Source organism: Dendrobates tinctorius, unplaced genomic scaffold, assembly GCF_039654945.1.
Source record: "Dendrobates tinctorius isolate UK_male_01 unplaced genomic scaffold, ASM3965494v1 ptg000020l, whole genome shotgun sequence".
NCBI lineage: Eukaryota > Metazoa > Chordata > Amphibia > Anura > Dendrobatidae > Dendrobates > Dendrobates tinctorius.
Window position 1 is genome coordinate 6,661,326 of NW_027361688.1, and position 26,968 is coordinate 6,688,293.

The 26,968-nt window shown below is 46.2% G+C and overlaps 2 protein-coding genes and 1 long non-coding RNA gene across 4 annotated transcripts in view; 1 reads left to right on the forward strand and 2 right to left on the reverse strand.

Annotated features, from left to right (window-relative positions):
- Nucleotides 1-26,968, forward strand: part of LOC141083347 (uncharacterized) — a 128,795-nt gene that overhangs the window by 13,369 nt on the left and 88,458 nt on the right. The window contains exons 2-3 of one of the 2 annotated variants that reach the window (XR_012230692.1): nucleotides 23,475-23,614; nucleotides 23,701-24,229. This is a non-coding gene — a long non-coding RNA (uncharacterized lncRNA). Of the gene's footprint in view, nucleotides 1-23,474; nucleotides 23,615-23,700; nucleotides 24,230-26,968 lie in introns of those variants that run through there. The other variant, XR_012230693.1, reaches the window with a different exon arrangement.
- LOC141083341 (tripartite motif-containing protein 14-like) lies at nucleotides 1,040-10,233 on the reverse strand. Its single transcript, XM_073567552.1, has 2 exons — nucleotides 9,805-10,233; nucleotides 1,040-2,874 (listed from the first exon to the last, which is right to left on the reverse strand). Exons 1-2 carry the CDS (start codon nucleotides 9,868-9,870, stop codon nucleotides 1,321-1,323), a joined length of 1,620 nt encoding a protein of 539 aa, XP_073423653.1. The 5' UTR covers nucleotides 9,871-10,233; the 3' UTR covers nucleotides 1,040-1,320.
- Nucleotides 24,449-26,855, reverse strand: LOC141083345 (E3 ubiquitin/ISG15 ligase TRIM25-like). The gene has a single exon (XM_073567557.1). It carries the CDS (start codon nucleotides 26,465-26,467, stop codon nucleotides 24,860-24,862), a length of 1,608 nt encoding a protein of 535 aa, XP_073423658.1. The 5' UTR covers nucleotides 26,468-26,855; the 3' UTR covers nucleotides 24,449-24,859.

Sequence of the window (26,968 nt, forward strand, 5' to 3'; positions counted from 1 at the left end):
TGGTGTCACTGTAGATGTATATGTGCAGCCCAGAGATCTCTGCCCATCTGATGTCACTGTAGATGTGTATGTGCCCATAGATCTCTGCCCATGTTTCTGTCACATTATTAAAAATTATTATTAAAAAAGCCATTAGGTCTTCATCCAGCATCATCAAGCTAATACATACATATATATAGAGAACTGCAAGAAGATGAAAGTCTAGAAATTTAGAAATAATAACAGCAGAGTTAGTAGCAGACTAAAAATGAGATCTTTGAGTGTAGTGTGGGCTCTTCGGATGCTTCCGGATTATCAACGACCAAAGGGGTGGCAAATTTTTCGACCGCCCCGGGTGCCACAAACAGTTGCTACGCCACTGCATCGGCGCTGTAATATTCTTTCAGTGGTGCAGCAGGACCTGTGATGACATCAGCACCATGTGACCAGTAGGGGCGGGACTCACCAGAGCAGTGGGTGCAAGCAGGACCTGTGATGAAGTCAGCACCATGTGACCAGTAGGGGCGGAGCTCAGCAAGCAGTGGTGCAGCAGGACCTGTGATGACGTCAGCACCATGTGACCAGTAGGGGCGGAGCTCACTAGAGCAGTGGGTGCAAGCAGGACCTGTGATGACGTCAGCACCATGTGACCAGTAGGGGCGGAGCTAAGCAGGGCAGTGGTGCAGCAGGCATCAGAAAAAGAAATGAACGCTGAGGAGGCGACGCCAAATTCAAAAGCTGGACATGACTGACATATGTGAGGCGTCTCTGTCAGAGGGGGAAAGCCCTGCCCCCCTGACAAATATCAGGTATGTCTGATCAATTTTAAAAACGATTATTTCGGCGGTGGAAGGGACGCTAAATAAATGAGCCACCTTGACAGAATGCAGCATTAGTGCGGCACAAGGTGGCTCTTTTACTTAGAAACGTCTGCAGGGGGTGACAGGTGCCATTTAAACACCTACCCAATAACTAATAAACTAGGTTAAAACCTTATTTGTAAAAATGTGTCATTAGACCACAAAATAAATTAAAAAAAATGTAACACTTAAAAGATAAATAATGAATCAAAGTGTTTAATACCTGGGAATAAATGTCAGGACACTCAGCAGAATTATCCACAATGACACACAGGGATATTACCAGCCTCACCAGATTCTATCCCCCAATATACAGAAATATCTACAGAGTGATCATCAGAAACCTTAAACACATGTGATCTAGTGATTCTGTAGAGATCATCGTCTGTATCTCCATCTTCTAATTCATCCCATTAACCAAATGATTCAACAACCATAAACTTAGTTTCATTCCCCAGTATACGGACAGATTGTTTTTATATCATAATGGTTTCTTCCAGTTGATGTTTCCTCTTAAAATCTTTATAGAACAGTGCCAGACACATAATGCAGCATGAAGGGGCTCGGAGAAGGTGGCAGTGAAGGTGTGTAAGTGTCTGATGGGGTCACACAGCTCATAAAAGGACAACTGCCCGGCCTCATAATCCAGACATATCCTGACTCTATCACTGGAGATCTTGTCAGGTAACCGGATCTTATTACTGTCATGTATCACTGAATACTGATTATTATATCTCCCCAAACCCCAGGACTTGTTATTATATCCAATCTCTGACCGATCTCCCCTCCTGTCTATACTGGGGTAACACATCCCCACCATCCAACCCCCTGATCTACTGATCTCCACCTCCCAGTAATGTCGTCCTGAGGTAAATCCCCTCCTGCTGATCACCTGATAATCCTGGAATCTCTCTGCTGTTTCTGGACGTTTCTGTTCCTCTCGTGTCCCAGTTGCAGTTTTCAGGTCGTCTGATATATGGAGATTATTAGCAGCAGTGGTTACATCCAGTAATATGTCTGCAGGACCCTCCACATAGATCCCGCTCCTTATACCTGATATTACCTCACATAATGTGTGTAATGTGTGTGAGATCACAGCCACATCCAGGTCACCTCCATCATGGGGCTGTTTATCATGTCCCCCTGTGTCCTCATCACCTCCCTCCTCCTCAGGATCACACAAGTCACCGGTGTCTGGTTCCTGTAGGACAGTCAGTGGATCCGTCATGTTACCCAGCTCCTCAATGTGTCTCATCTTCCTGGACAGCTCGTCCTTCTTTATTTCCAGCTGATGGATCAGAGCAGACAGTGACAGTGACTCTTCCTTTTCCTGCCTGGAGATCTCACTCAGGACCTTCTTCTCCAGGTCGTCCACCCGTCTCCTGATGTCTGTACACAGGGCAGTGACTCTCTCGGCTTCTCCAGCTGCTTTCTCTTGAGCTTTTCTCCATTGTTTCTCCAGACTCCGGACTCTTTCCTCAGTCTCCTCTCTCTTTGTTGTCAGTTTCTGGAGAACATCTCTCAGTTTATTCTTCTTCTTCTCAGAGGCCTCATCCAGCATCTCCACCCGGTGTCCTCGATGTTCTCCGGCCAGACTGCAGGTCACACAGATACAAGCAGCGTCCTCAGTGCAATAATATTCCAGGATCTTCTTATGGACAGAACATTTCCTTTTCTCCAGAGAAGTGCTGGGATCAGATAAGACGTGTTCTGCTGATTTGCTGTGAGCTCTCAGGTGTTTATCGCACAGAGAAGCCTCACAGTGTAGACAGGATCTAACAGCAGGTACCGGAGAGTCCACACAGTAAGTGCAGCAGATCCCGGTGATCTCCTCTTGTTCTTGCTGAGTAATCAGGAAACGTTCTGCGACATTATGGAGATTTATGTTCCTCATCAGTGCCGGCCGCTCCTGAAACTCTTCTCTGCAATCAGGACAGGAATAAACTCCAGACCCGTCCTGTGTATCCAGCACACGACCAATACAGACCCGGCAGAAGTTGTGTCCACATCTCAGCATTACAGGGAAGCAGGAAACCTGAGCTCCCGGACAAATGCACCAAAAGGGGTTCTAATATCACCAGAGCCTTCTTTTTATACCATCCCCGCATTACAACCCAAACCAGGACCCCACTGGATCGCATAGACCCTGGGTGGCAAGTCACGTTCGGGATAAAGAAGGGATTCATATAACTGTGGCCCTGCAGGCGGGAGATTGCCGGAGTGGCGGAAGGATATACTGCTAACAGCACCATCGCCTCGGGTAGAGGACTTCACCCCTGACCCAAGGCTGTCAGATAAGAGAGACCCCGGAGCTAACCCTCCCCTGCAAATAAGGTACCATTGCGAAACCCCCTGACCAGGACACATAAAATCGCTACTATTCTCATAGCTGGGGGACGGCTACAGAGAGTGTGTATCACGCCGCAGCATTGAAAATAGTCCCGTCGGGCTTGCAGAAGACACGCGGCCCGGGACCTAGAATAGACGTGCAGCGGCACGCTTCAGCCTCCTCCCCTCTCTGCAGTCGGTGAGAGAGATCTGAGGAATTCAAGCGTCTCCTGGAGCTGAGGTAACATTGAAATAACAGAAGCAAGGTGACGGAGTGTCTTAAGCAGAGGGGTCTGATTCAGGGGACAGAGGACCAGGAGAGCATGGTCATTCTCCCTAACTCCGCAGCAATAAAGGAGATAATCAATTAATCAAGTGGGGGCCTGAGACTGTCTGACCCGAGGGGTGCGAGGAGAGAAGGGAGTAATATAAGGAGCCTTAGATCTGTATTAAGCGCTCCCCCCCCACCAGTGCTGTCCCTACATCTTTCATCCCCCCCTTATTTGCTTTCTAATTAACCCATGTTATACCTAGCTGTACGAATATAAGAGAGGATTCTCTGGAAAACCAGCAGAAAGTGGTTATAGACTGCCATCTAGTGACCAGAGCCAGAACGACATCTCTTTCCATTGTTTATCACTTATAAGATTGGGCATAAAATGGAACATTAGCTAAATTCATAGCCAGCGAGAGGAATTCTAATCTTCAAACTGCTCTATTCTTCTCTGCTTTAGATAACTGCAAAAATGGGGAGATCCAGCGTAAAAACGCAAAAGAGCATTCCCAAACCTACAAAGTCCACTACGCAAACAGACATGGATGACTTTCTTACAAAACAAACGGTTCCGTCAGATTCTCTTAAACCATCCAAGCTTCGTGATTTGACCTCATTAGGAGATTCAGATTCTGAACCGGAGAGTGACTCTGACACGGGCAGCACAGCGAGAGAGGCCTTAGTCACTCGTTCGTTCATCAAACGTATATTGTCTAAAGCTCTTGAGCCAATAGGACAAGAACTTGCAGAGATAAAACATGACCTAAAACTTCAAGGCCACAGACTTGAGACATTGGAAAATTCGCAAGTTGCCATGACGCAAAGTTCGAACGCTGTACTAGACTCTTTAAAAGTCCATGAAATCCAACTACATACAATTCACACGGTGCTAGAAGATCATGAGAACAGAGAACGTCGTAACAACATAAGAGTTAAAGGCCTTTCTGAAACGGTGGCCTTTGAGGCGTTATGGAAAGCAACACAAGAGATATTCAAAGAACTACTTAATGAATCAGATCCGCAGGAAATCGAACTGGTGAGAGTACACAGAGCATTGCGTCCGAGGCCTTCTCAAGGGGAAACTCCACGAGATGTGATCTGTCGCTTCCTCGATTATCGAGCAAAAGACTTAGTTCTTCGCAGAGCGCGGGAGGCGCAGGAGATCTCGTATGAAGGCTCACAAATTAAACTTTTCCAGGATTTATCGGCCAGCACTCTCAGGAAGCGGAGGATCTTGAAACCGTTCACTGAAGCATTGATAAAAAAAGGCGTCCGTTTTAGATGGTTGTTCCCGTTTGGAGTACATATCACAAATGGAGACAAAGGTATCTCAGCAAGAACATCACAAGACATCAAAGAGGCATGTGAGTCCTTGGGGATTGAGCTGGAGGCCTACCCGGACCTGGAGTCCTTCCATTCGGCGACCCTATTGCATCCGCTGCCAGGTGACCCGGCGTGGCAGATAGCCCTGACGCCAAAATCACAAAGGCTGAAAAGGAAGCTGACAAAGACCTCGCTTCCTAAGGACTCCAGAGACAATACTTGATCTTTGGGTTAGACCCAGATTTTGCAGTTAAGTGTTTCTTGGTGTCTACCCCAGTTGGGGTATTGAATGTGGTTGAAGCAAATCTGATGGGGTTGGCGTGCTTTTCCAAATATGGGTAAGCACTGCTGCCACATCTATCCAATAATTCGTTGTAAGGTTTCAACCTAGATTTAGTTACAGCCCAAACTGGGCATTCTCCTAGAATGGAGCATTTCATATTTCATATTTAGTTTATAGGTTGATTGGAATTTTCCTCAAGCTGGCATTCTATGAAACAATGTCAGTAGGTAACTATGGTACGTTGGCATATTGGTCAATGATATTGTGCAACTTAATAACATGGATAATGTTAATATTGTGTTCTCCCCCTCTTTACCTTTCTGTTTTCTCTACCCTTTTCTTTCTTTCGTCTGGTCTACTTGTCCTAGACCCCCTCCCCACACCTATAGGCACAAGGATTCGTCCCCGTCGTGAGCTGCAAGGATGCTGCTGTGTACAGAAACATGATGGATTCGGATAAGGTACACACATTCATCTCTTTTAACGCACATGGGCTGAACTCTCCAAACACTAGACGCCACACATTACAACTATTCAAAAAACAGCAGGCAGCAGTATTGCTTATTCAGGAAACGCACTTCAAACCGGATAAATTGCCCTCCTTTGAAAGCTCGATTTATGATAAATGGTTTCATGCGACAACCACCCAGTCCGGTTCCAGAGGAGTGTCAATAGCAGTGGCAAGGGGAGTGCCCTTCCAGCTAAGAGAAACTATGGCGGACCCTCAGGGTCGTTACATCTTTGTCAAAGGTCTACTAAACGGTGCCCTGGTAACATTGTGCAGTTTATACGCACCAAATAAAAAACTATTGAGATGGGTACTCTCAACACTGAAAAAAATTGATGGCTTTAGAGAGGGTGCATTGATAGTGGGTGGGGACTTGAATGTTGCATTAGAGCCTTTGCTAGACACGACTAAACAGAAAAGTTCGCTCTCACCTAAAGATCTTTACAGAATAAAGTCACAACTGGGATCTCTACAATTGATTGACACATGGAGATATCTAAACCCCTCTGATCGAGACTACACCTTCTACTCCCACCCTCATAAATCTTACCACCGTTTAGACTATATTTTTATATCCAGTAAAATGCTTGCCAATATACAACAGGCGAAAATAATTCCGAATATTTATTCCGATCACTCTTCGGTTTTGTTAAAATTCTCATTATCTAAAGCCTTTCCCCGACATAGAATATGGCGGCTCAATGAGTCAGTACTTGGAAGTACCGAGGTACAGACACGTATAAACAAAGTGCTCTCCCAATATTTTGAGCAAAATGCTTCACCAGAAATTTCCTCACAGATACTATGGGAAGCACATAAGTCAGTTGTCAGAGGGGAGTTGATATCTATCACTTCCTTTCTAAATAAACTGCAACAAAAAGAAATCCAGGATCTTTATGATAGTATATCACAGCTGGAGCTTACACATAAACATAAAATAGATCAACATAGCTTAGAGAAGCTGCAACAAAAAAGACAGCAACTTAAAGACATATTAAACTCGAGATCTGCTAAGCTATATGCAACATGGAAAAACAGAATGTACGTCCATGGAGACAAAGCATCCAAATTAATGTTATCGCAACTAAGGAAGCGGCAGTCACGTACGTTGATTAACTCAATTAAGAATGAACAAGGGTTCAGCTCGCAAGCTCCTGAGCACATGGAGCGGGCATTCCTTGACTACTATAAGAAATTATATAATCTCCGTCCGGAAGATAACGCCGATTCCGCACTTAAAAGAAGCATGGACACTAGGTCCTTCCTAAGCACTTTAGATCTGCCTGTCTTGTCTGATTCCCAAAAACAATATCTTACTAGACCTTTTTCACTGGGGGAGTTGCAGTCCGCCCTGTCAAAGTGCCCGAAGGGGAAAGCGCCCGGTCCAGATGGATTCTCAGCACTTTACTATAAATCCTTCTCTGGCCTCCTACTCCCACATTTATTGAACGTTTGCAACGCAGTTTTACAAGGCCACCCATTGCCAAACCAAATGCTTACAGCCAGAATATCCCTAATACACAAAGAGGGGAAGGATCCTGAACAATGTAGTAGCTATAGGCCAATCTCTCTCCTTAATGTGGACCTAAAAATCCTAGCAGGGCTGATGGCAAAAAGAATGGCCAAGTCATTGCCAAATTTGATTTCCTTAAATCAGACCGGGTTTGTGGGTGGAAGGGAGGGAAGGGATAATGTCCATAAAGTATTGCACCTTCTTCAATACGCAAAAAATCGTAAACTACCATTGATGCTTCTTGGAACAGATGCAGAGAAGGCCTTTGACAGGGTGGACTGGGTATACCTACGGGAAGTGCTGATCAAGTTTGAGATACCCGAAGCGTTTATAGCAGCCGTAATGGCAATGTACGATAAGCCCACAGCACATATTAGGATTAACGATTTTACAACAGATGCATTTACTATAAAGAACGGAACAAGACAGGGCTGTCCCCTATCCCCGTTGTTATTTGTGCTAGCAATGGAACCTCTCTTAAAGGCCATACAAGTACATGAGGGAATAGAGGGTATTCGCATCAATAAGACACACTATAAAATAGCGGCATTTGCGGACGATCTCTTAGTCTTGATGACTAATCCTTTGCTGGGACTCCCAACATTGATGGCTCTTATAGATCAATATAGCAAAATTTCCAATTTTAAAGTAAATATGTCTAAGTCGGAAGCGCTAGACATACATATATCCCCGAATACCTTAGCTAAACTAAAAAGTACATACCCATTCACCTGGCCAAAACAATATATCAAATATTTAGGTGTAAAGATAGGAAGATCGGATAGAGACCTTTTTCAACAGAATATTCCCCCCCTAATTGCCTCAGTAGAAACCATCATGAAATCATGGAGGGACTCGTATGTGTCGTGGATGGGAAGGAAAAATTTACTGAAGAGCCTAATCTTACCCAAGTTCATATATATTTTCCAAATGCTCCCTATCACCATCCCCAAATCGTATCTTTTTAAAATTAATACATTATTCCGCAGATATGTTTGGAAAAAGCAAAAGCCCCGATTAGCATACAGGACATTAACATTAAACAAATCGAGGGGTGGGATGGGTGCACCAGACATAATGAGGTACTACCAAGCGACAATGCTTACCAGAGTGGTAGACCTGTTGCGGTCTCCTAACAATAAGCAGTGGATTGAGGTGGAGGAAGCCCTAGCACCTTATCCCCTGAGATCCATCCTTTTGGCATATCCTTGTAAAAACATAAACAAAAATCTACCTAATATACACACCAAAGCTACCTTAAAATTATGGAAGGGATTGGTGAAAACTCTAGTTCCCCCTTTGTCCCCCTTACTCAAGTTGGCAGATATAATGCCACATGCATCTTATTCCCGAGACAATGATGTAATCAAACCCGGTTCCCTGGCAAATGTAGCGGTTGATGACCTCTTGGCGGACGGGGCACTCCCCTCCTTTCAGGAACTGAAGAAGCAATCAGGGCTTTCCAACTTGACCTTTATACAATTCGGCTCTATAAGAGACTCCTTGGCACGGTATCTTTTAGGAGCAGACGTTACCCGCCCACTGACTGCATTTGAGACTCTCTGTGCAACAAAGGATAAACCCAAAAAGATAATGTCGTCTATTTACCAGATTTTAAATATAACTGACTGTTGTCTCAAAAGAGCTTATATAACACATTGGGAAAAGGATTTGGGATTCAAGTTTACCCCAAATCAAATATCACACATTTATAATTCATCTCATGGCCCATCACAATGTGTTAGAGCACAAGAGAATTCCTTTAAAATAGTCGCCAGATGGTATATTACACCACAGCAGAACACTTATTGGCGGACGGGGTCTTCTGCTAGATGCTGGAGATGCTGTGATTCGGAGGGAACATACTTACATATGTGGTGGTCCTGTCCACCCCTGCTGCAGTTCTGGCGACTAGTAGAGGATTATATCGGGGAAATTGTGGGCAAAAAGCTTACATTGACACCGGAGATAGTGCTTTTAAATTTTCTGTCACCGACTGGACATAAAAATACTGCTCTGTTGACTCAACACATTCTTTCAGCAGCGAAACTTTTGATACCTATGAACTGGAAGTCAACTACCATTCCATCTATATCCCAATTGCAAGAGAAGGTAGATATGCTATATCAAGTAGCCAAACTGGCTGCCTTGGTGAATGGCTCACTTTCAGCTTTTGAAAGAGTATGGCACCCATGGACCCGATTCAGATCCATTAGTAGAAGTTGATAAGGCTATGGTGGCCTCCTTGCTTGGCTTTATCAGAGTGGACGAAATCCTTGTTGCCTAGTGTTCCCCCCCCCCTCCCCTTATCTCCCTTATATTCCACCCCTATATCCCAACTTCTTCCTCTAATTACTTGACCTCCTGTCCCTTTACTCCCTATACTGTTTTTTTTTCTCTTCTCTTTTCTTCTTTTTTGTTCTTCTTCATCTTTGTTTGAAATCATGGCATATGTGATGTAGCAGGGGCGTGTGGATGGGAAGAACCCAGATTTGAACCCAGATAATCCTGCTGCTGGAAGTTCCTTTAAGGCTGTTGGTGTCCTTAAACCTCTATATATCAATAGTTTTTGCCATGAATTGATATTTCAAACTATCTGTTTATCTCCCGAAAAGTGGAATTTGTAGGTTATATAATAATTTTGTAAGCTACCCTGTTGATTGCTTTCTTTCGGATGTAACTTGCAGATTTCAATAAATAAAACATTAAAACAAAACAAACACATCTCAGCATTACAGGATCATTAAAAACAGATAAACAGATGGAGCAGAGCAGCTCGTCTCTCAGATCAGCAGACGCCATGGCTGACGGAAGAAGGAAGAAACGAAACTGAAGGCTAAACAAAGATCAAGTTGGAGTTACACCCATTCACTTAAATTAACCATTTAAAATGGAACTTTTTTCTTCCTTCTGGGTCACCCTCCCAGGGCTGTGGGGTGCTCGGTACCGGGCCGGTCTCTCAGAGGGAGGTGTCACAGCAGCGGTGACCCGGTCCGTGGCCCTGGGCGCCCATGTAAAAAAGGGAGTTGAGATGGGCTAAAGTTTGAGTGATTCGTGACACCACCTGTGGTGTTCAGCAAGGAAGGTGTTAGGCTACGTGCACACGCTGCGGATTGGGGTGCGGATTTGGCCGCGCGGATTTTGTAAAATCCGCAGGTAAATCTGCACGTCAAAAGACCTGCGGTTTTATCTGCGGTTTTGCTTCTCCTCAATGGAGGAGATAGCAAACTGCAGCGGAATCCGCAGAAAGAATTGACATGGTTTCAAAACCGCAAAAAAAAAGCGCGGAAAAATCCGCACCGTCTGCACTGCGGTTTTGTATTCCCATAGGGAATAATGGTACTGTACACCGCAGCAAAAACTGCTGCGGAACCACAGCAGAATCCGCAGCGTGTGCACACACCCTTAAGCCGATGCTGCAAACAGATCCTCTGGGACAGATGGTGTGGTGCAGCAATGATGTTGTAGCCCTCCACAGGCAGGGCTGCAGTCCCAGGGCAGTGAGGATAAGTGTTTGGGAAGAGGGTGCAGTGTCTGGCACAGAGATGTAGCAGTGCTGAAGATGTTGCAGGAAGGAGGCAAGGACACAACAGGGTGCAGTTTCTTTACCTTTACTTTGCTTAGTAAATGCAGTCCAGGGTCCCGATTACAGATGGTACAGGAGCTGGTTAGCCTGGAATCAAATCAGGAATCTCTCTATGCAGATGGGTTGTGTAGTCTCCTTCCTAGCGCTTACTTGAGGGACATGCAGTATTGTGTTACACTGAAGTTCCTCCTTGTTTCCTTTTAGATCTACCTCGTATGGCAGACAGCTGTAGCCTTCTATCTCTTCTCTTGGCTCACCCGTCGCTGTTGTGCCTCCGAGTCTTAGGTGGGAATAGAGCATTTACAGCTTCCTATTCCTCTGGTTTCTGTTGCAGGAACGTCAGTATCCATACAACCTTGGAGACCAGGCTCCAGATCATGCGCTATCACTAGGAGTGAGCTCTCTATTCTCCGCTCAACCTCCAGCTTCTCTCTCCACATCTACACACGTTGCCCTCCTCACACTAACTGACTAATTTCCCTCCTGGCCCCCAGAGAGTAGCTCTTCCCCTAGTGTTGGTTCAGAGCTCCCTCTGCTGGCCTGGAGTGGAACTGTGTTGCATGTAATGATTAACTGCTAGAGAGACCCTTCATTGCTTCCAAGCACGACATCACCCTCCCTAGGAGGAAGGCAAATGCCATTATGGCGACCATACTCCTGAGGGCGCCACACTTCCATATGCAATAACTCCTTAATTCTCCAATCAATATTGTCATATTAAGGTTTGGTTTAGTAAGAACATTGTATGTATTAAATACACAATTTTGCTGCACATATACTGTGTTGATTTTTATTATTCTTTTATTGGGGGTAATGTGTCCTTAAATGAAAGACCAGCAATTCTGTCACTTTTTATTTTTGCAAGAATTGTATATTCATCTCTCACTTTAAGGTCGCACGAGTTTATCGCATCAATACCCAGCACTGCCGCCGGCACTCAGGACCGGAATGTGCGGCTGCATGTATTTCTATGCAGCTGAATGCTCTGGTCCGAGTGCCAGCGGCAGTGCCGGGTATTGAGGTGCGAGACTCGTGCGAGTTTCTCGCAAGTGTGACCCCGGCCTAAAGGGTTTTTCCTTGGCCCAGGGCAGGTTTCTGCAATCACCCTATGTGATCGTTTATTCTCAAATCGTGACAGTGTGCGCTGATCCTCGATTCCCTGCAATTTGACAAATTCTAGTGAGAGAATCAGATAAGAATCTGGTCAACACTTCACCACTAGTTAACATATCATAGACTTGCAGTTATGTGCCTGTTGGGAGGCCCTTCTTGGAGGTGAGGAGCAGTTGGTTAGACTTTTAGGAGATGGGAACGCCAAGAAAGGTTGAGATAGGATACAGCATGTATCTTATCTCAATTCATTTTGTAGTAGATTACAGTGAGGCTGGTCGCATTAGCACCGGTCCTCATTGTAAACTATTTAACCCCTTCTGATGCATTTGTGATGGTCAAAGTGTGACTGGACACACCGCCTCCAGCAGGGCGAATTTCTATGGCACACGTGACCCTGGATACACCGCCTCCAGTAGGGCGAATTTATATAATATAACGTGCAGCCGGATACACCACCTCCAGCAGGGCGAATTTAAATAATAAAGGGAAACACCAGGGAAACTGATACAATGGAGGGCCCTGCGATAGGGAACGGGGACGTGGAGACCTCCTGCACTTTCCTGAGCCAGTCTCTACACTCCTAACAGTCCCTATACAGGCTCCGCACCTGTCGCCGAGCTGGAACCTAAGAACCCTAGCTCGCCCTGCACCTAGCCCTTTCTAATGAAATGGACGGTGCAGAAACTAATCCCACCACTGCACTGAAACACACAAAAGGAAAGTTACAAAACAGGGGTAACACCACTTAGCTTTGCTCTGTTGCTATTGCTCCCAGCAACAGAGTCCACCACCAGAATGCAGCTTTCCTCCAGAATCGTTGCTACTTCACCAAGCTTTGTCAGAGATGCAAGGAACTCTCTCTAGCTCCTTCCACCACCAAGGATGGTTGGAAATGACCACTATCACCAAACGTGATTGCAACCACCTAACACTCTTTTATAGGTAAGAGCCAGCAATCACACCTGCTTCATAATCACGTGCACTAACTAAAGTAATCAGAGTGCAGTGACCCTAACGGCCACCGGGGGCAAAACTAGAACTGAAACCACCACAGTGCAATGACCCTAATGGCCACCAGGGGCAAAACTATCTTTAAGCACACAACTTAAGGAAAAAAAAGGTTACTAGTGCTTTTATCTGTCATAATCCAACCTGGATCATGACAGGATTGCGGTGTGGGACATGACTGAACAGCGGAGAGGTAAGGATATTGGTGATTTTTTATGTTATTTTTGTTGCAGGTCATGGTTTTATTTTGGATTGCCAGACTAATAAAAATTTGTCAAAAAACTTGGTGTATTTATTTCATTTAAAGACTGTGGTTTTTAACCCTTTCTTAGTATAGGGTTAATAATGGATCGGTGTCTTATTGACACCTCTCCATTATTAATCGGCTTAATGTCACCTTACAATGGAATGGTGACATTAACCCTTTGTTATATTAACCCATTCGCCACCGCTCAGGGCAATGGGAATAGAGAGGATAAGTGCCAGAATTGGCACATCTTATAGATGCGCCATTTTGGGGTGTCTGGGGGCAGATTTTTGTAGCGGGGGGGCCAAAAACAATGGTCTCTCTCATGGCTATTAAAATCTTGCCTTCACTCACCTACTTTACCTCTCTGGTTGTCAAATTAAAGTGGGAGCCCATGCATTTTTTTTTACAATGAATTAACCCCTTAAATTAACACCTACACCTCCCAAATTTTGCACACGAACCGTCATCTAATTATTAGTCAGGGACATATTATAAAAACATGAAATGAAATGGTTTACTGAATGTAACCATGTGTCATTTCATGTCGGGTTGGGGAATGATTTGACAGAAGCCGGCAATTGAATTAGCGGCTATTCTGCTATGAAGAACTCTGTGAAATATAAATATATATGTGTCTCAATGACATGTATATATATCTAATATATAAAGCTCAAAGTGTGTGTATGTATGTAAGTATGTGTGTGTGTGTGTGTATGTCCGGGATAGGCATCCGCACCGTCGCAGCTACAGCCACAATATTTGGCACAGTCACGCGTCTGGACCCCGAGAGCGTCCTAAGCTATGTTGTGAGGCGAAATTTTAACCGCGCGCGTTTCAATTCACCAAACAATTTTGCCCCTATCTACATACTGGGGAAAAAGTGTGTGCACATCAAGCCCCGCCCCTCAGGTTGCCATGGCGACGCTGATGTCATTGTAGGGTCGTAGGCCGAACTGGGGGGGTGGTCCCTCTTTATACAGCGCAGAGATGTAACAGAGACAATGGAGGCAGATGTCGGGTACAACAGGTCCAAGCTTTATTCTCTGGCCGTCCACTTGACAGCCTCCGCAATACACCGCACTTCAAAGCAATTCACTTTACTTCGCTTCACTTGTCGGCCCTCCGTTTCCAGAGCCGTTTCCCGCACACCGTACTTTACACTGGGGACGTGTATGCGTACACCGTCCCCTCTTCACTCGTTGACACTCCTGTCAGATCCGTCACTGTGGCCGCCCTAGGCCTGTAACCAACAGTACTTTTACTGAACAGTAGTCTCTCTCAGTACGATATGCTTTACCTCGATGCCTCGTCTATTCTGCGGTACTTTCCTGTCAGGACCACCCCCTGACATTCTCTCTCCTCAGTCCCCCTGATTTGGTTTTCCTCAGAGTGCACAGACTGTCGCAGTCCTCCTGTCACTTGAGCTCCCCCTGGGGAGTGGAACCTTCTGGAACCCTCCCTCATTATTTATAGCATTCCCGGTCCCCTGTCACTGTAACTCCGCCCCCCATGACCAACGGTTTCTAAAGCCCTAAGCTGATGTCAAGTCCTTTGCTCACACTCCTCCCTGCCATCTAATAGTCAACTGTTATGATGAGTCACCGAAGGAGGAAAAAACAAAATACTAGCTAAGCCCAGAAAAACCAGAGAGGTTGGCAGCTATCGGATTGCAGACCCCTGAACCTATCCACAACAACTAGCAGTAGCCGTGGGGGGTTCCTACGGTGCCCTAGACCCCTCGATCACAGCCGGAGAACTACATAGCCTAAAGACAGAAAGGGGAAAAACTAAACTGCCCCAGAGCAGACTCCAAAGCAATAGGCAGCCCCCAACATATAATGACGGTGAAGCAAGATGAAAACACTAACACAGATAGAAAGATAGGTTGAGCGAATGATGGGGCCCTAGCTAACTAAAATAGGACAGGACAGGAAAGCTGCTGTCTGCCATCCGCAAAAACCCTATCCAAAATGTGCCAACCGACTGATAGGAAAAACAGGCCCTGAAGTCGCTAGGCTTCAAAAGACTAAATCAGCACTCAGGTATATTATGAAGACAGAGCAAAAGATCAACAGATCAGAGACAAAAATGGAATTCAGCTCACCCCCGGCCGGGGATGGCAGAACTCCCAAAAAACAAGGCAAAACAAAACTGAAGTGTACAAAGCAGAGCAGAAAAACTTAGCTTTGAGACGCAGGAATCAGACTGGTCTCCAAGAATCCAGCAGGATCACCAGCCAGGCAGAAGGGCGTCGGCTGCCTTATATCCAGTCCTCAATTCCAGCCACCCAGTCATCATCTAGCTGCCCAGGTGTTTGGTAATCAGCCTCACTACCATCCTTCACCAGAGGAGGGAGTTCATCAGACCTCAATGGTGAAGGGAAAAATGAACTCACAACAGTCAACCCACGGTACTGCACGTCCACTACACTTTCCTAGCTGTTTCCCCATTGTAGTAACTGTCGCCTATCTAAACTGTGCAAACCTATCTTTCTCTATTCTGACGCGTCCGTCTGTCAGGTCACCTTCCCCACACTCTCCCTTCCTTTGTCTATTGTCGTCCTCGATAATCTGTAGTCCCTGCCTTTGTCGTTCTGAAGCTTCACCTACACTCTGTTGTCAGACCAGCTGTTGGGCCAAACCCACTACCCGTGGGGGCCGAACCAACTGGGAGCACCATGCTCCAAGCAGCCTACCGCTACTTGCCAGTGCGCACGCCACGTGACAACATCTTGCAAATTGGGCAAGGTACACCCGTATTCTCTCTACGGCATGTATCTTTCCCCTACTCTCCCCTTCTGTTACCTTTCACTATCCGGTATGCCATGATCGAGGCCACACACCTACCAGATCATTGCCGGCGCCCGCCTTCCTTCTTCAGGGGTGTCCGTGGTGTAGGGGACCTGACCTAGGACGGCTGTCTTTCTCACGTCTTCCAACACCTTCATCTTTCTTTCAATTACATGTCATGGTCGGCGTCCCGGTCTCCCAGACCCTCTCAACTTCTAGACCCCTACCGGATCTCACACTTTCCTTTGGTCCCTCAGACCTTCTCTTACCCGGACCTGTTGCATTTTCTTGTGCATATTGTACACCAAAACAACTTTACAATATCACAAGTACCCCCGTTTTTATAATTTTATTTTTCCATTTTCTTTTTACTTCTAAGACCAACATATAACAACGAACATTGCATGTCTTCTTTCTCCCCCCTTCCTTGGACCTGTACACTCCTCCGCTTCTCCGTATCCCCCTTCTGTCAGGTTTCAAATAAGCAAATAACATCCTGTAAGAGGAACATACTAATAATAAACTCAGCAAATAAAACTTTTTTTTTTTTTTAAACTAGAACTGTTCTCCAGAACCTGCACTACAGTGCACCAAACTCTCGACAGTCTAATTTGACTACGCAGTGGCTAGTAGTGAGGGACCCCACAGCCGTGGAGGCCCTGGGGCTACTGAGGGTGTCCATTCAAGTCCTCTTCCTTGAGTGTGAAGCAGGTTCCACACTTCCTGCTCCCGGGCCTTCTTCCTGATCACCTCCGCTACCCACACGGAGGGAACAGCACAGGCCCTGGAGTCCTGTGGGCGGGACTCCACTGAGAAAGACCGCAAGACAGAAATGGCCGAAGATTTCTGCGGCCCAGCAGCCACTGGGGTCAGGTGGCAAATGGAGACAACCGGGTCCTCGGGGGCTGGAATCACAGGGCCCGCTAAGTCGGCCGCAGCCGACTCCAGCGGCGGCATAACCGCGGCCTCAGGACGGGCCGCATCCACTACTTCCAATGAAGCCGGAGTAACGGACGGTTCCAACGATGCAGCTGCTATTAGCAGGGGAAGCGCAGCAGCATCTTCTTTGGGTGAGCTCTGCACTGGTGACTCCGGGCGGGGTAGTTCGGGGACTTGAGCGGGGGCCTCGCCCAGTTCTGCATACACCACAGGGCCCGATGTAACTAGGCCTTCCGGGGCACAGGGGGCCGCGTGCTGTGACAGTATGGTGGGGGCCGCTTGCGGAAGCACTGGTGGGGCCGGGGGTACTCTCACCTTCCCCAGCGCTGCGGCCTCCATCTCACCATCACGTGACTTTCCCTGCAGCCTCTGTTCCTCGCTCCACTGTCCTGCGGGCCTTTCCTCCAGACCCGGGGGCTCCGCGGAAAAGTCCTCTGCCGGTATTGGTGGCGGCCTCTCTCGCTGACTCCGCTCAGGCTCCGCTCCCCGGCTCAGCATCCCGCTGCCTGCCCGTGGTTCTAAAGATGACTTCTGGTGCAGCTCCATCTCCTGCCGCCATTGCCACTCTAGGCGGCCGATGCCCCGACACCCGCAGCGTCTCATACCGTCCGTTGGGCAGCACTCGAATGGCGTCAGACAGCCGCAGCCAAGTTTTTCTTTTGTGCCACTCCCTCTGTGAGGTGGGGTGTCGGCAGGCCTCTCCACCCACCTGTCAGGGTCCAATATATGGAAGCGTCGATCTCCCGGCACATACTGCTTCCTTTTGGGGTACGTTGGAGGGGGTCCCAGTCCATTCTGAACAACTGCAAACACCTGTACTTCTCCTCTGCGCTGAAGCAACACCGCCATACTGCACAGTACCCGGTACCGCCCCGGATCCTCTGCTGGCCACGCAGATCTGTCACAGCGCCCCAATTCATATTCCACAGGTAAGTCATTTGTAATCCACAGGTGTTTATATTCCAAGCAGCATAGTCCAAGTTCTTTTCCATTATTTGCGGCAAGCCTGCCGCAGAAGATGAGGTATTAGCGGCGGCTATCCTGCCGACTACGCCAAATGTAGGGTCGTAGGCCGAGCTGGGGGGTGGTCCCTCTTTATACCGCGCAGAGATGTAACAGAGACAATGGAGGCAGATGTCGGGTACAACAGGTCCAAGCTTTATTCTCTGGCCGCCCACTTGACAGCCTCCGCAATACACCGCACTTCAAAGCAATTCACTTTACTTCGCTTCCCTTGTCGGCCCTCCGTTTCCAGAGCCGTTTCCCGCACACCGTACTTTACACTGGGGACGTGTATGCGTACACCGTCCCCTCTTCACTCGTTGACACTCCTGTCAGATCCGTCACTGTGGCCGCCCTAGGCCTGTAACCAACAGTACTTTAACTGAACAGTAGTAGTCTCTCAGTACGATATGCTTTACCTCGTCTATTCTACGGTACTTTCCTGTCAGGACCACCCCCTGACGTTCTCTCTCCTCAGTCCCCCTGGTTTGGTTTTCCTCAGAGTGCACAGACTGTCGCAGTCCTCCTGTCACTTGAGCTCCCCCTGGGGACTGGAACCTTCTGGAACCCTCCCTCAGTATTTATAGCATTCCCGGTCCCCTGTCACTGTAACTCCGCCCCCCATGACCAACGGTTTCTAAAGCCCTAAGCTGATGTCAAATCCTTTGCTCACACTCCTCCCTGCCATCTAATGGTCAACCCAAGGTACTGCACGTCCACTACACTTTCCTAGCTGTTTCCCCATTGTAGTAACTGTCACCTATCTAAACTGTGCAAACCTATCTTTCTCTATTCTGACACATCCGTCCGTCCGTCCGTCAGGTCACCTTCCCCACATCATCATAGGTTGCAAGCCCCGCCGTTCGTTATGATGTCATAATGGTTGACTATGGAATGGAGGATGTGTGATGGGTATATGGGCACTTGACTATGGGATGGAGGATATGTATGACGGGTATATGGGCACGGGACTATGGGATGGAGGCTATGTATGACGGGTATATGGGCACGGGACTATGGGATGGTGGATATGTGTGATGGATATATGGGCACGGGACTATGGGATGGAGGATATGTATGACGGGTATATGGGCACGGGACTATGGGATGGAGGATATGTATGACGGGTATATGGGCACGGGACTATGGGATGGAGGATATGTATGACGGGTATATGGGCACTGGACTATGGGATGGAGGATATGTATGATGGGTATATGGGCACGGGACTATGGGATGGTGGATATGTGTGATGGGTATATGGGCACTGGACTATGGGATGGAGGATATGTATGACGGGTATATGGGCACGGGACTATGGGATGGTGGATATGTGTGATGGGTATATGGGCACTGGACTATGGGATGGAGGATATGTATGATGGGTATATGGGCACGGGACTATGGGATGGTGGATATGTGTGATGGGTATATGGGCACTGGACTATGGGATGGAGGATATGTATGATGGGTATATGGGCATGGGACTATGGGATGGTGGATATGTGTGATGGGTATATGGGCACAGGACTATGGGATGGTGGATATGTATGATGGGTATATGGGCACGGGACTATGGGATGGAGGATATGTATGATGGGTTTATGGGCACTGGACTATGGGATGGAGGATATGTATGACGGGTATATGGGCACGGGACTATGGGATGGAGGATATGTGTGATTGGTATATGGGCACAGGACTATGGGATGGTGGATATGTACAGTTGTGGCCAAAAGTATTGACACCCCTGCAATTCTGTCAGATAATACTCAGTTTCTTCCTGAAAATGATTGCAAACACAAATTCTTTGGTATTATTATCTTCATTTAATTTGTCTTAAATGAAAAAGCACAAAAGAGAATGAAGCAAAAAGCAAAACATTGATCATTTCACACAAAACTCCAAAAATGGGCCAGACAAAAGTATTGGCACCCTCAGCCTAATACTTGGTTGCACAACCTTTAGCCAAAATAACTGCGACCAACCGCTTCCGGTAACCATCAATGAGTTTCTTACAATGCTCTGCTGGATTTTAGACCATTCTTCTTTGGCAAACTGCTCCAGGTCCCTGATATTAGAAGGGTGCCTTCTCCAAACTGCCATTTTTAGATCTCTCCACAGGAGTTCTATGGGATTCAGGTCTGGAATCATTGCTGGCCACCTTAGAAGTCTCCAGTGCTTTCTCTCAAACCATTTTCTAGTGCTTTTTGAAGTATGTTTTGGGTAATTGTCCTGCTGAAAGACCCATGACCTCTGAGGGAGACCCAGCTTTCTCACACTGGGCCCTACATTATGCTGCAAAATTTGTTGGTAGTCTTCTGACTTCATAATGCCATGCACACGGTTAAGCAGTCCAGTGCCAGAGGCAGCAAAGCAACCCCAAAACATCAGGAAACCTCCGCCATGTTTGACTCTAGGGACCGTGTTCTTTTCTTTGAATGCCTCTTTTTTTCTCCTGTAAACTCTATGTTGATGCCTTTGCCCAAAAAGCTCTACTTTTGTCTCATCTGACCAGAGAACATTCTTCCAAAACGTTTTAGGCTTTTTCAGGTAAGTTTTGGCAAACTCCAGCCTGGCTTTTTTATGTCTCGGGGTAAGAAGTGGAGTCTTCCTAGGTCTCCTACCATACAGTCCCTTTTCATTCAGACGCCGACGGATAGTACGGGTTGACCTTGTTGTACCCTCGGACTGCAGGGCAGCTTGAACTTGTTTGGATGTTAGTCGAGGTTCTTTATCCAACATCCGCACAATCTTGCGTTGAAATCTCTTGTCAATTTTTCTTTTCCGTCCACATCTAGGGAGGTTAGCCACAGTGCCATGGGCTTTACACTTCTTGATGACACTGCGCACGGTAGACACAGGAACATTCAGGTCTTTGGAGATGGACTTGTAGCCTTGAGATTGCTCATGCTTCCTCACAATTTGGTTTCTCAAGTCCTCAGACAGTTCTTTGGTCTTCTTTCTTTTCTCCATGCTCAATGTGGTACACACAAGGACACAGGACAGAGGTTGAGTCAACTTTAATCCATGTCACCTGGCTGCAAGTGTGATTTAGTTATTGCCAACACCTGTTAGGTGCACAGGTAAGTTACAGGTGCTGTTAATTACACAAATTAGAGAAGCACCACATGATTTTTCAAACAGTGCCAATACTTTTGTCCACCCTCTTTTTTATGTTTGGTGTGGAATTATATCCAATTTGGCTTTAGGACAATTCTTTTTGTGTTTTTTCATTTAAGACAAATTAAATGAAGATAATACCAAAGAATTTGTGCTTGCAATCATTTTCAAGAAGAAACTGAGTATTATCTGACAGAATTGCAGGGGTGTCAATACTTTTGGCCACTACTGTATGATGGGTATATGGGCACTGGACTATGGGATGGAGGATATGTATGATGGGTATATGGGCATGGGACTATGGGATGGAGGATAATTATAATTTGCCATAACTAACCACAGTTAGTTACTATGCCCGGGCAGCACCGGGCTCTTCAGCTAATATATATATGTATTCTATGTGTATATATCTATTCTTTCGTTTGGATTTGAAAACCTGTCATTGGGCTCCATTATATGTCCGTTTTGCAAGCCTGCGAGAAAAAAATGGTATATGGATGCCATATGGATTACATATGGATGCTTACATGAGAAAAATACATGGCCACACCCTGACAACGGATGACATACGGAGTACTATCCATTTATGCGTATTACGGACGTAAAATACGGTCCGTATTTTTCTACCTTGTGTGTGACTCCAGCCTTAGAAGAAAAATAGAAGAGTGTGCCTGTTCACCAAGAAAGCCAGCTTATCCTTCTGCCGGAGGAAAATTATTGTCTGTTGTGTTTAAGTCTCTGAAAGGGAATTAGGGTGTGTGCACACATCGCCGATTCTGCTGCGGATCCGCAGCGGTTTTAGCCCTGCGGATCCGCAGCAGTTTCTGCTGCGTTGTACAGTACCCTTTTAGTCTATGTAAATCGAAAAATGCAGTGCCCATGGTGCGGAATTTTCTACACGGATTTAAATCCGCAGCATGTCAATTCTTTGTGCGGATTCTGCAGCGGTTTGGCACCTGCTACATGACAGGTGTCAAACCGCAGGCTAATCTGCAATAAGGCCATGTGCACACGCTGCGGTTTTTCCTGCGGTTCTGGCCGCAGCAAATCTGCAGCAGTTCTGCAGACAGTGTACAGTAGCATGTTATCCTATGAGATTAACATTCTGCTGTGCACACACTGCGGATTTTTAACTGAGGAAAAGCTGCGGTTTTAAATCCGCAGAAACAATTGACATGTCAATTATTTCTGTGGATTCTGCTGCGGTTTGCCACCTATTCCATTGTCCAGGTGTCAAACTGCAGGGCAAAACCGCAGGTAAAACCGCAGGTATTTTACCTGCGGTTCTGCAGATAAAAACCCGCAGGTGAATCTGCAGTGTGTGCACATAGCCTAAGGCTGCGGATTTTGCTGCGGTTCTGCTGCAGTTTTGACCGCAGCAGAACTGCAGCAGTTCTGCAGACAGTGCACAGTAGCATGTTATCCTATGGGATTAACATTCTGCTGTGCACATGCTGCGGATTTTTACCTGCGGAAAAGCTGCGTTTTTTTCCCGCAGCATGTCAATTGTTTCTGCGGATTCTGCTGCGGTTTGCCACCTATTCCATTGTCCAGGTGGCAAACCGCAGGCCAATCCGCAGGAAAAACCGCAGGTCATTTTACCTGCGGTTCCGCAGATATGAATCCGCAGGTGAATCTGCAGTGTGTGCACATAGCCTAAACCCACAGATAAACCGCAGGTCTTTTGACCTGCAGATTTACCTCTGAATTTTGTCAAATCCGTGCGGAAAATTCTGCAGCAGAATCTGCAACGTGTGCACACACCCTTAAGGGGATTGGTTTGGTGGTTTACCATGCATCATTGATAGCCAAGGTGGCTGCTGCCATTAATGATAACATTTATGATAGAGATGTGGACTTGAATGAAGCATCACAAGCCTGGGGTGCGAACAGTAGAGATAGGTGACACACAGGTGGAAATGGATTTGTTTTGATAATGTTGTCATAGAGGAATATCCAAAATACAACCCTATGTCGTGTAAATGTCACTTCTGAGCATTTGTGCCTTTTGTGAGAGTTGTGACTTATAGGATTGCTGCGCGTCTGTGTGATGGAAAGTATGTGATAGTCTTCAATTGGGATGAAACCAAATAAGAACACCCAGCTGTACCAAGTGATGGAGAGTAATGTGAAGTGTTATGGAGGCCATGTGCTATTGTTTATTGATCACAATTAGTAATGAGTAGTGATGAGCGAGTATACTCGTTGCTCGGGTTTCCCCTGAGCATGCTCGGGTGAGTATTTTGGCGTGCTCGGAGATTTAGTTTCTGCACGATTTGTGGCTGCTGGACAGGCTGAATACATGTGTGGAATGCCTGTTTGTTAGGAAATTCCCATGTGTATTCAGGCTGTCCAGCAGCCGCAAATCGTGCAGAAACTAAATCTCCGAGCACGCCAAAATACTCGGAGCTCACCCGAGCATGCTCAAGGAAACCCGAGCAACGAGTATACTCGCTCATCACTAGTAATGAGTAAATGCTCGAGTGTGCGTTACTCGAATCGAGCAGGTCGGATGCTCGGACCCGCTAGACTCAAGTACCAATCATAATGGAAGTCAATGGGAAACTCGAGCACTGAATATCTCACTCTCTTTCAGCACAGAAATGCCCGGCTCCAGTACGGCACGCGGCTTCCTACGGGGACACGAACAATAGAGCACCACGCGATACTTGACGATGCTTGATACTCGCTCGAGCACTGCAACGCTAAATCGAGAATCGACCTTGCCCTTCACTAGTAAGCTGTACAGCTAATGTGATTTTAGGCAATATATTATTATTATTATTATTATTACTAATATATTATTCTATTTCACTTTACAGGTTATTGGAATATAATTGCTTGGACATTTATATTGTGATTTTTGGCAACTATGGCATGACACGTACACCAGGAGGACTAGCATTTTAGTGCATGCTACACTATCATAGATTTCTGGCTGTCCAGGACTTACAAACTATTGTGATGATATATTGAATTTATTCTATAATTTTTGGAGTTGGTGCAAATATATTTGTACGGCCCAATGACCACTGCTGGAATGGGACGGAGAGGAGCGGCTCTTACCTGCTGGCATTCACGGCTCTCCTTTTGATTAATTGACTTGGCGCAGCATGTAATATGTGTCATGTCTCAACAATGAGGTTGTGCAAGGCCAGCTAATCAAAAGAAGAGCCCTGGTAGCCATCAGGTACCAGGTGGTACCTTTTCCATTCTAGCGGCCACTGATCATTAATGTGACCAATAGAATAGATCACAGCGCTCATCACTTTGACCACATCGTCATCGTTTTACAAAATAATAATGTATATCTTATTCAATGTTGAGTGAAACACGTTGATAACGCGCCTCACTTTGTGAATGCTTTGTGATATCTTGCATTAATTAGTGAAAATTTTAAAACTGTTAGCTACATGATGATGCTTTATTCTGTTTTTTTATCCTGTTTATTTAAGAATTCATGCAGAGCTTTTGTTTCTCTTATATTGCATCTAGTTTCATGTATATAAGGCAATTATACCCAATAATCAAACACAATAATTAAACACATTATCTAAGAAACTAAACAAGTTCTTAGCTTGCAAAAGTTTATTATCAGACCGAAAAAATAAATCTAACAATTACGGTATAACAATTAAGAAGGAAAAATAATGATTAAAGGGGTTCTATGATTTTAACAAAAGAAAATATAATAACCAACCATGATATTTAATACCTGGGAATAACACCCGAGACATACAGGAAGATTATCCACAACTTTACACAGGGATATCACATTGTTATACCCAGTATACAGCTGCACCTAGAGAGCAATCACCAGATTCCTACAGAGGGGTTCATACACCCATTTGATCTATTTATACAGACAGCTGCCATGTAGGAATCAGCTATATCTCACCTTCTTATTCAAAGCCATTGATCAAATGATTCAGCAATCAAAAACTTGTTTTCTGTCACCGGTCTATGGCCGGACTTCTTATATTATGACGGTTTCTTCCATTTGCTGCTTCTCCCTAATATCTTAATAGAACCTCCCCATACACATAATGCAGCATGAAGGGGCTCGGAGAAGGTGGCAGTGAAGGTGTGTAAGTGTCTGATGGGGTCACACAGCTCATAAAAGGACAACTGCCCGACCTCATAATCCAGACAGATCCTGATTCTATCACTGGAGATCTTGTCAGGTAACCGGACCTGTCTACTGTCATGTATCACTGAATACTGATTATTATATCTCCCCAAACACCAAAACTTGTTATTATATCCAATCAGTGACTGATCTCCCCTCCTGTCTATACTGGGATAACACATCCCCACCATCCAACCCCCTGATCTACTGATCTCCACATCCCAATAATGTCCTCCTGAGGTAAATCCCCTCCTGCTCATCACCTGATTATTATTGTGGAATCTCTCTGCTGTTTCTGGACGTTTCTGCTCCTCTCGTGTCCAGGTCGCAGTTTTCAGGTCGTCTGATATATGGAGATTATTAGCAGCTGTGGTTACATCCAGTAATATGTCTGCAGGATCCTCCACATAGATCCCGCTCCTTATACCTGATATTACCTCACATAATGTGTGTAATGTGTGTGAGATCACAGCCACATCCAGGTCATCTCCATCATGGGGCTGTTTATCATGTCCCCCTGTGTCCTCATCACCTCCCTCCTCCTCAGGATCACACAAGTCACCGGTGTCTGGTTCCTGTAGGACAGTCAGTGGATCCGTCATGTTACACAGCTCCTCAATGTGTCTCATCTTCCTGGACAGCTCGTCCTTCTTTATTTCCAGCTGATGGATCAGAGCAGACAGTGACAGTGACTCTTCCTTTTCCTGCCTGGAGATCTCACTCAGGACCTTCTTCTCCAGGTCGTCCACCCGTCTCCTGATGTCTGTACACAGGGCAGTGACTCTCTCGGCTTCTCCAGCTGCTTTTTCTTGAGCTTTTCTCCATTGTTCCTCCAGACTCCGGACTCTTTCCTCAGTCTCCTTTCTCTTTGTGGTCAGTTTCTGTAAAACATTCCTCAGTTTTTTCTTCATCTTCTCAGAGGCCTCATCCAGAATCTCCACCCGATGTCCCTGATGTTCTCCGGCCAAACTGCAGGACACACAGATACAGATGGAATCCTGAGTACAATAATACTTTAAAAGTTCCTTATGGACAGAACATTTCGTTCTCTCCAGATTAGTGCTGGGATCAGATAAGACGTGTTCTGGTGATTTGCTGTGAACTTTCAGGTGTTTATCACACAGAGAAGCCTCACAGTGTAGACAGGATCTAACAGCAGGTACCGGAGAGTCCACACAGTAAGTGCAGCAGATCCCGGTGATCTCCTCTTGTTCTTGCTGAGTAATCAGGAAACGTTCTGCGACATTATGGAGATTTATGTTCCTCATCAGTGCCGGCCGCTCCTGAAACTCTTCTCTGCATTCAGGACAGGAATAAACTCCAGACCCGTCCTGTGTATCCAGCACACGATCAATACAGACCCAGCAGAAGTTGTGTCCACATCTCAGCATTACAGGATCATTAAAAACAGATAAGCAGATGGAGCAGAGCAGCTCGTCTCTCAGATCAGCAGACGCCATGGCTGACGGAAGAAGGAAGAAACGAAACTGAAGGCTAAACAAAGATCAAGTTGGAGTTACACCCATTCACTTAACCTTTTTTTCCTTCCTTCTGGGACGCCCTCCCAGGGCTGTGGGGTGCTCGGTACCAGGCCGGTCTCTCAGAGGGAGGTGTCACAGCAGCTGTGACCCGGTCCGTGGCCCTGGGCGCCCATGTAAAAAAGGGAATTGAGAGATGGGATAAAGTTTATGAGTAATTCGTGACGCCATCTGTGGTGTTCGGCAAGGAAGGTGTTAGGCTACGTGCACACGCTGCGGATTTGGCAGCGCGGATTTTGTAAAATCCGCAGGTAAATCTGCAGGTCAAAAGACCTGCTGTTTTACCTGCGGATTGCTCTGCGGTTTTGCCCGGCGGCTTTTCATCTCAATGGAGATGGCAAACCGCAGCGGAATCCGCAGAAAGAATTGACATGTCAATTCTTTCTGCGGTTTCAAAACCGCGGAAAAATCCGCACCGTCTGC

Coding starts and splice junctions, on each gene's coding strand:
- LOC141083345 (XM_073567557.1), bottom strand. CDS start 26,467: ATGGCGTCTGCTGATCTGAGAGACGAGCTGCTCTGCTCCATCTGCTTA.
- LOC141083341 (XM_073567552.1), bottom strand. CDS start 9,870: ATGGCGTCTGCTGATCTGAGAGACGAGCTGCTCTGCTCCATCTGTTTA. Junction 2,875..9,804: donor TATCTGTTTTTAATGATCCT/GTAATGCTGAGA, acceptor CCGGGAGCTCAG/GTTTCCTGCTTCCCTGTAAT.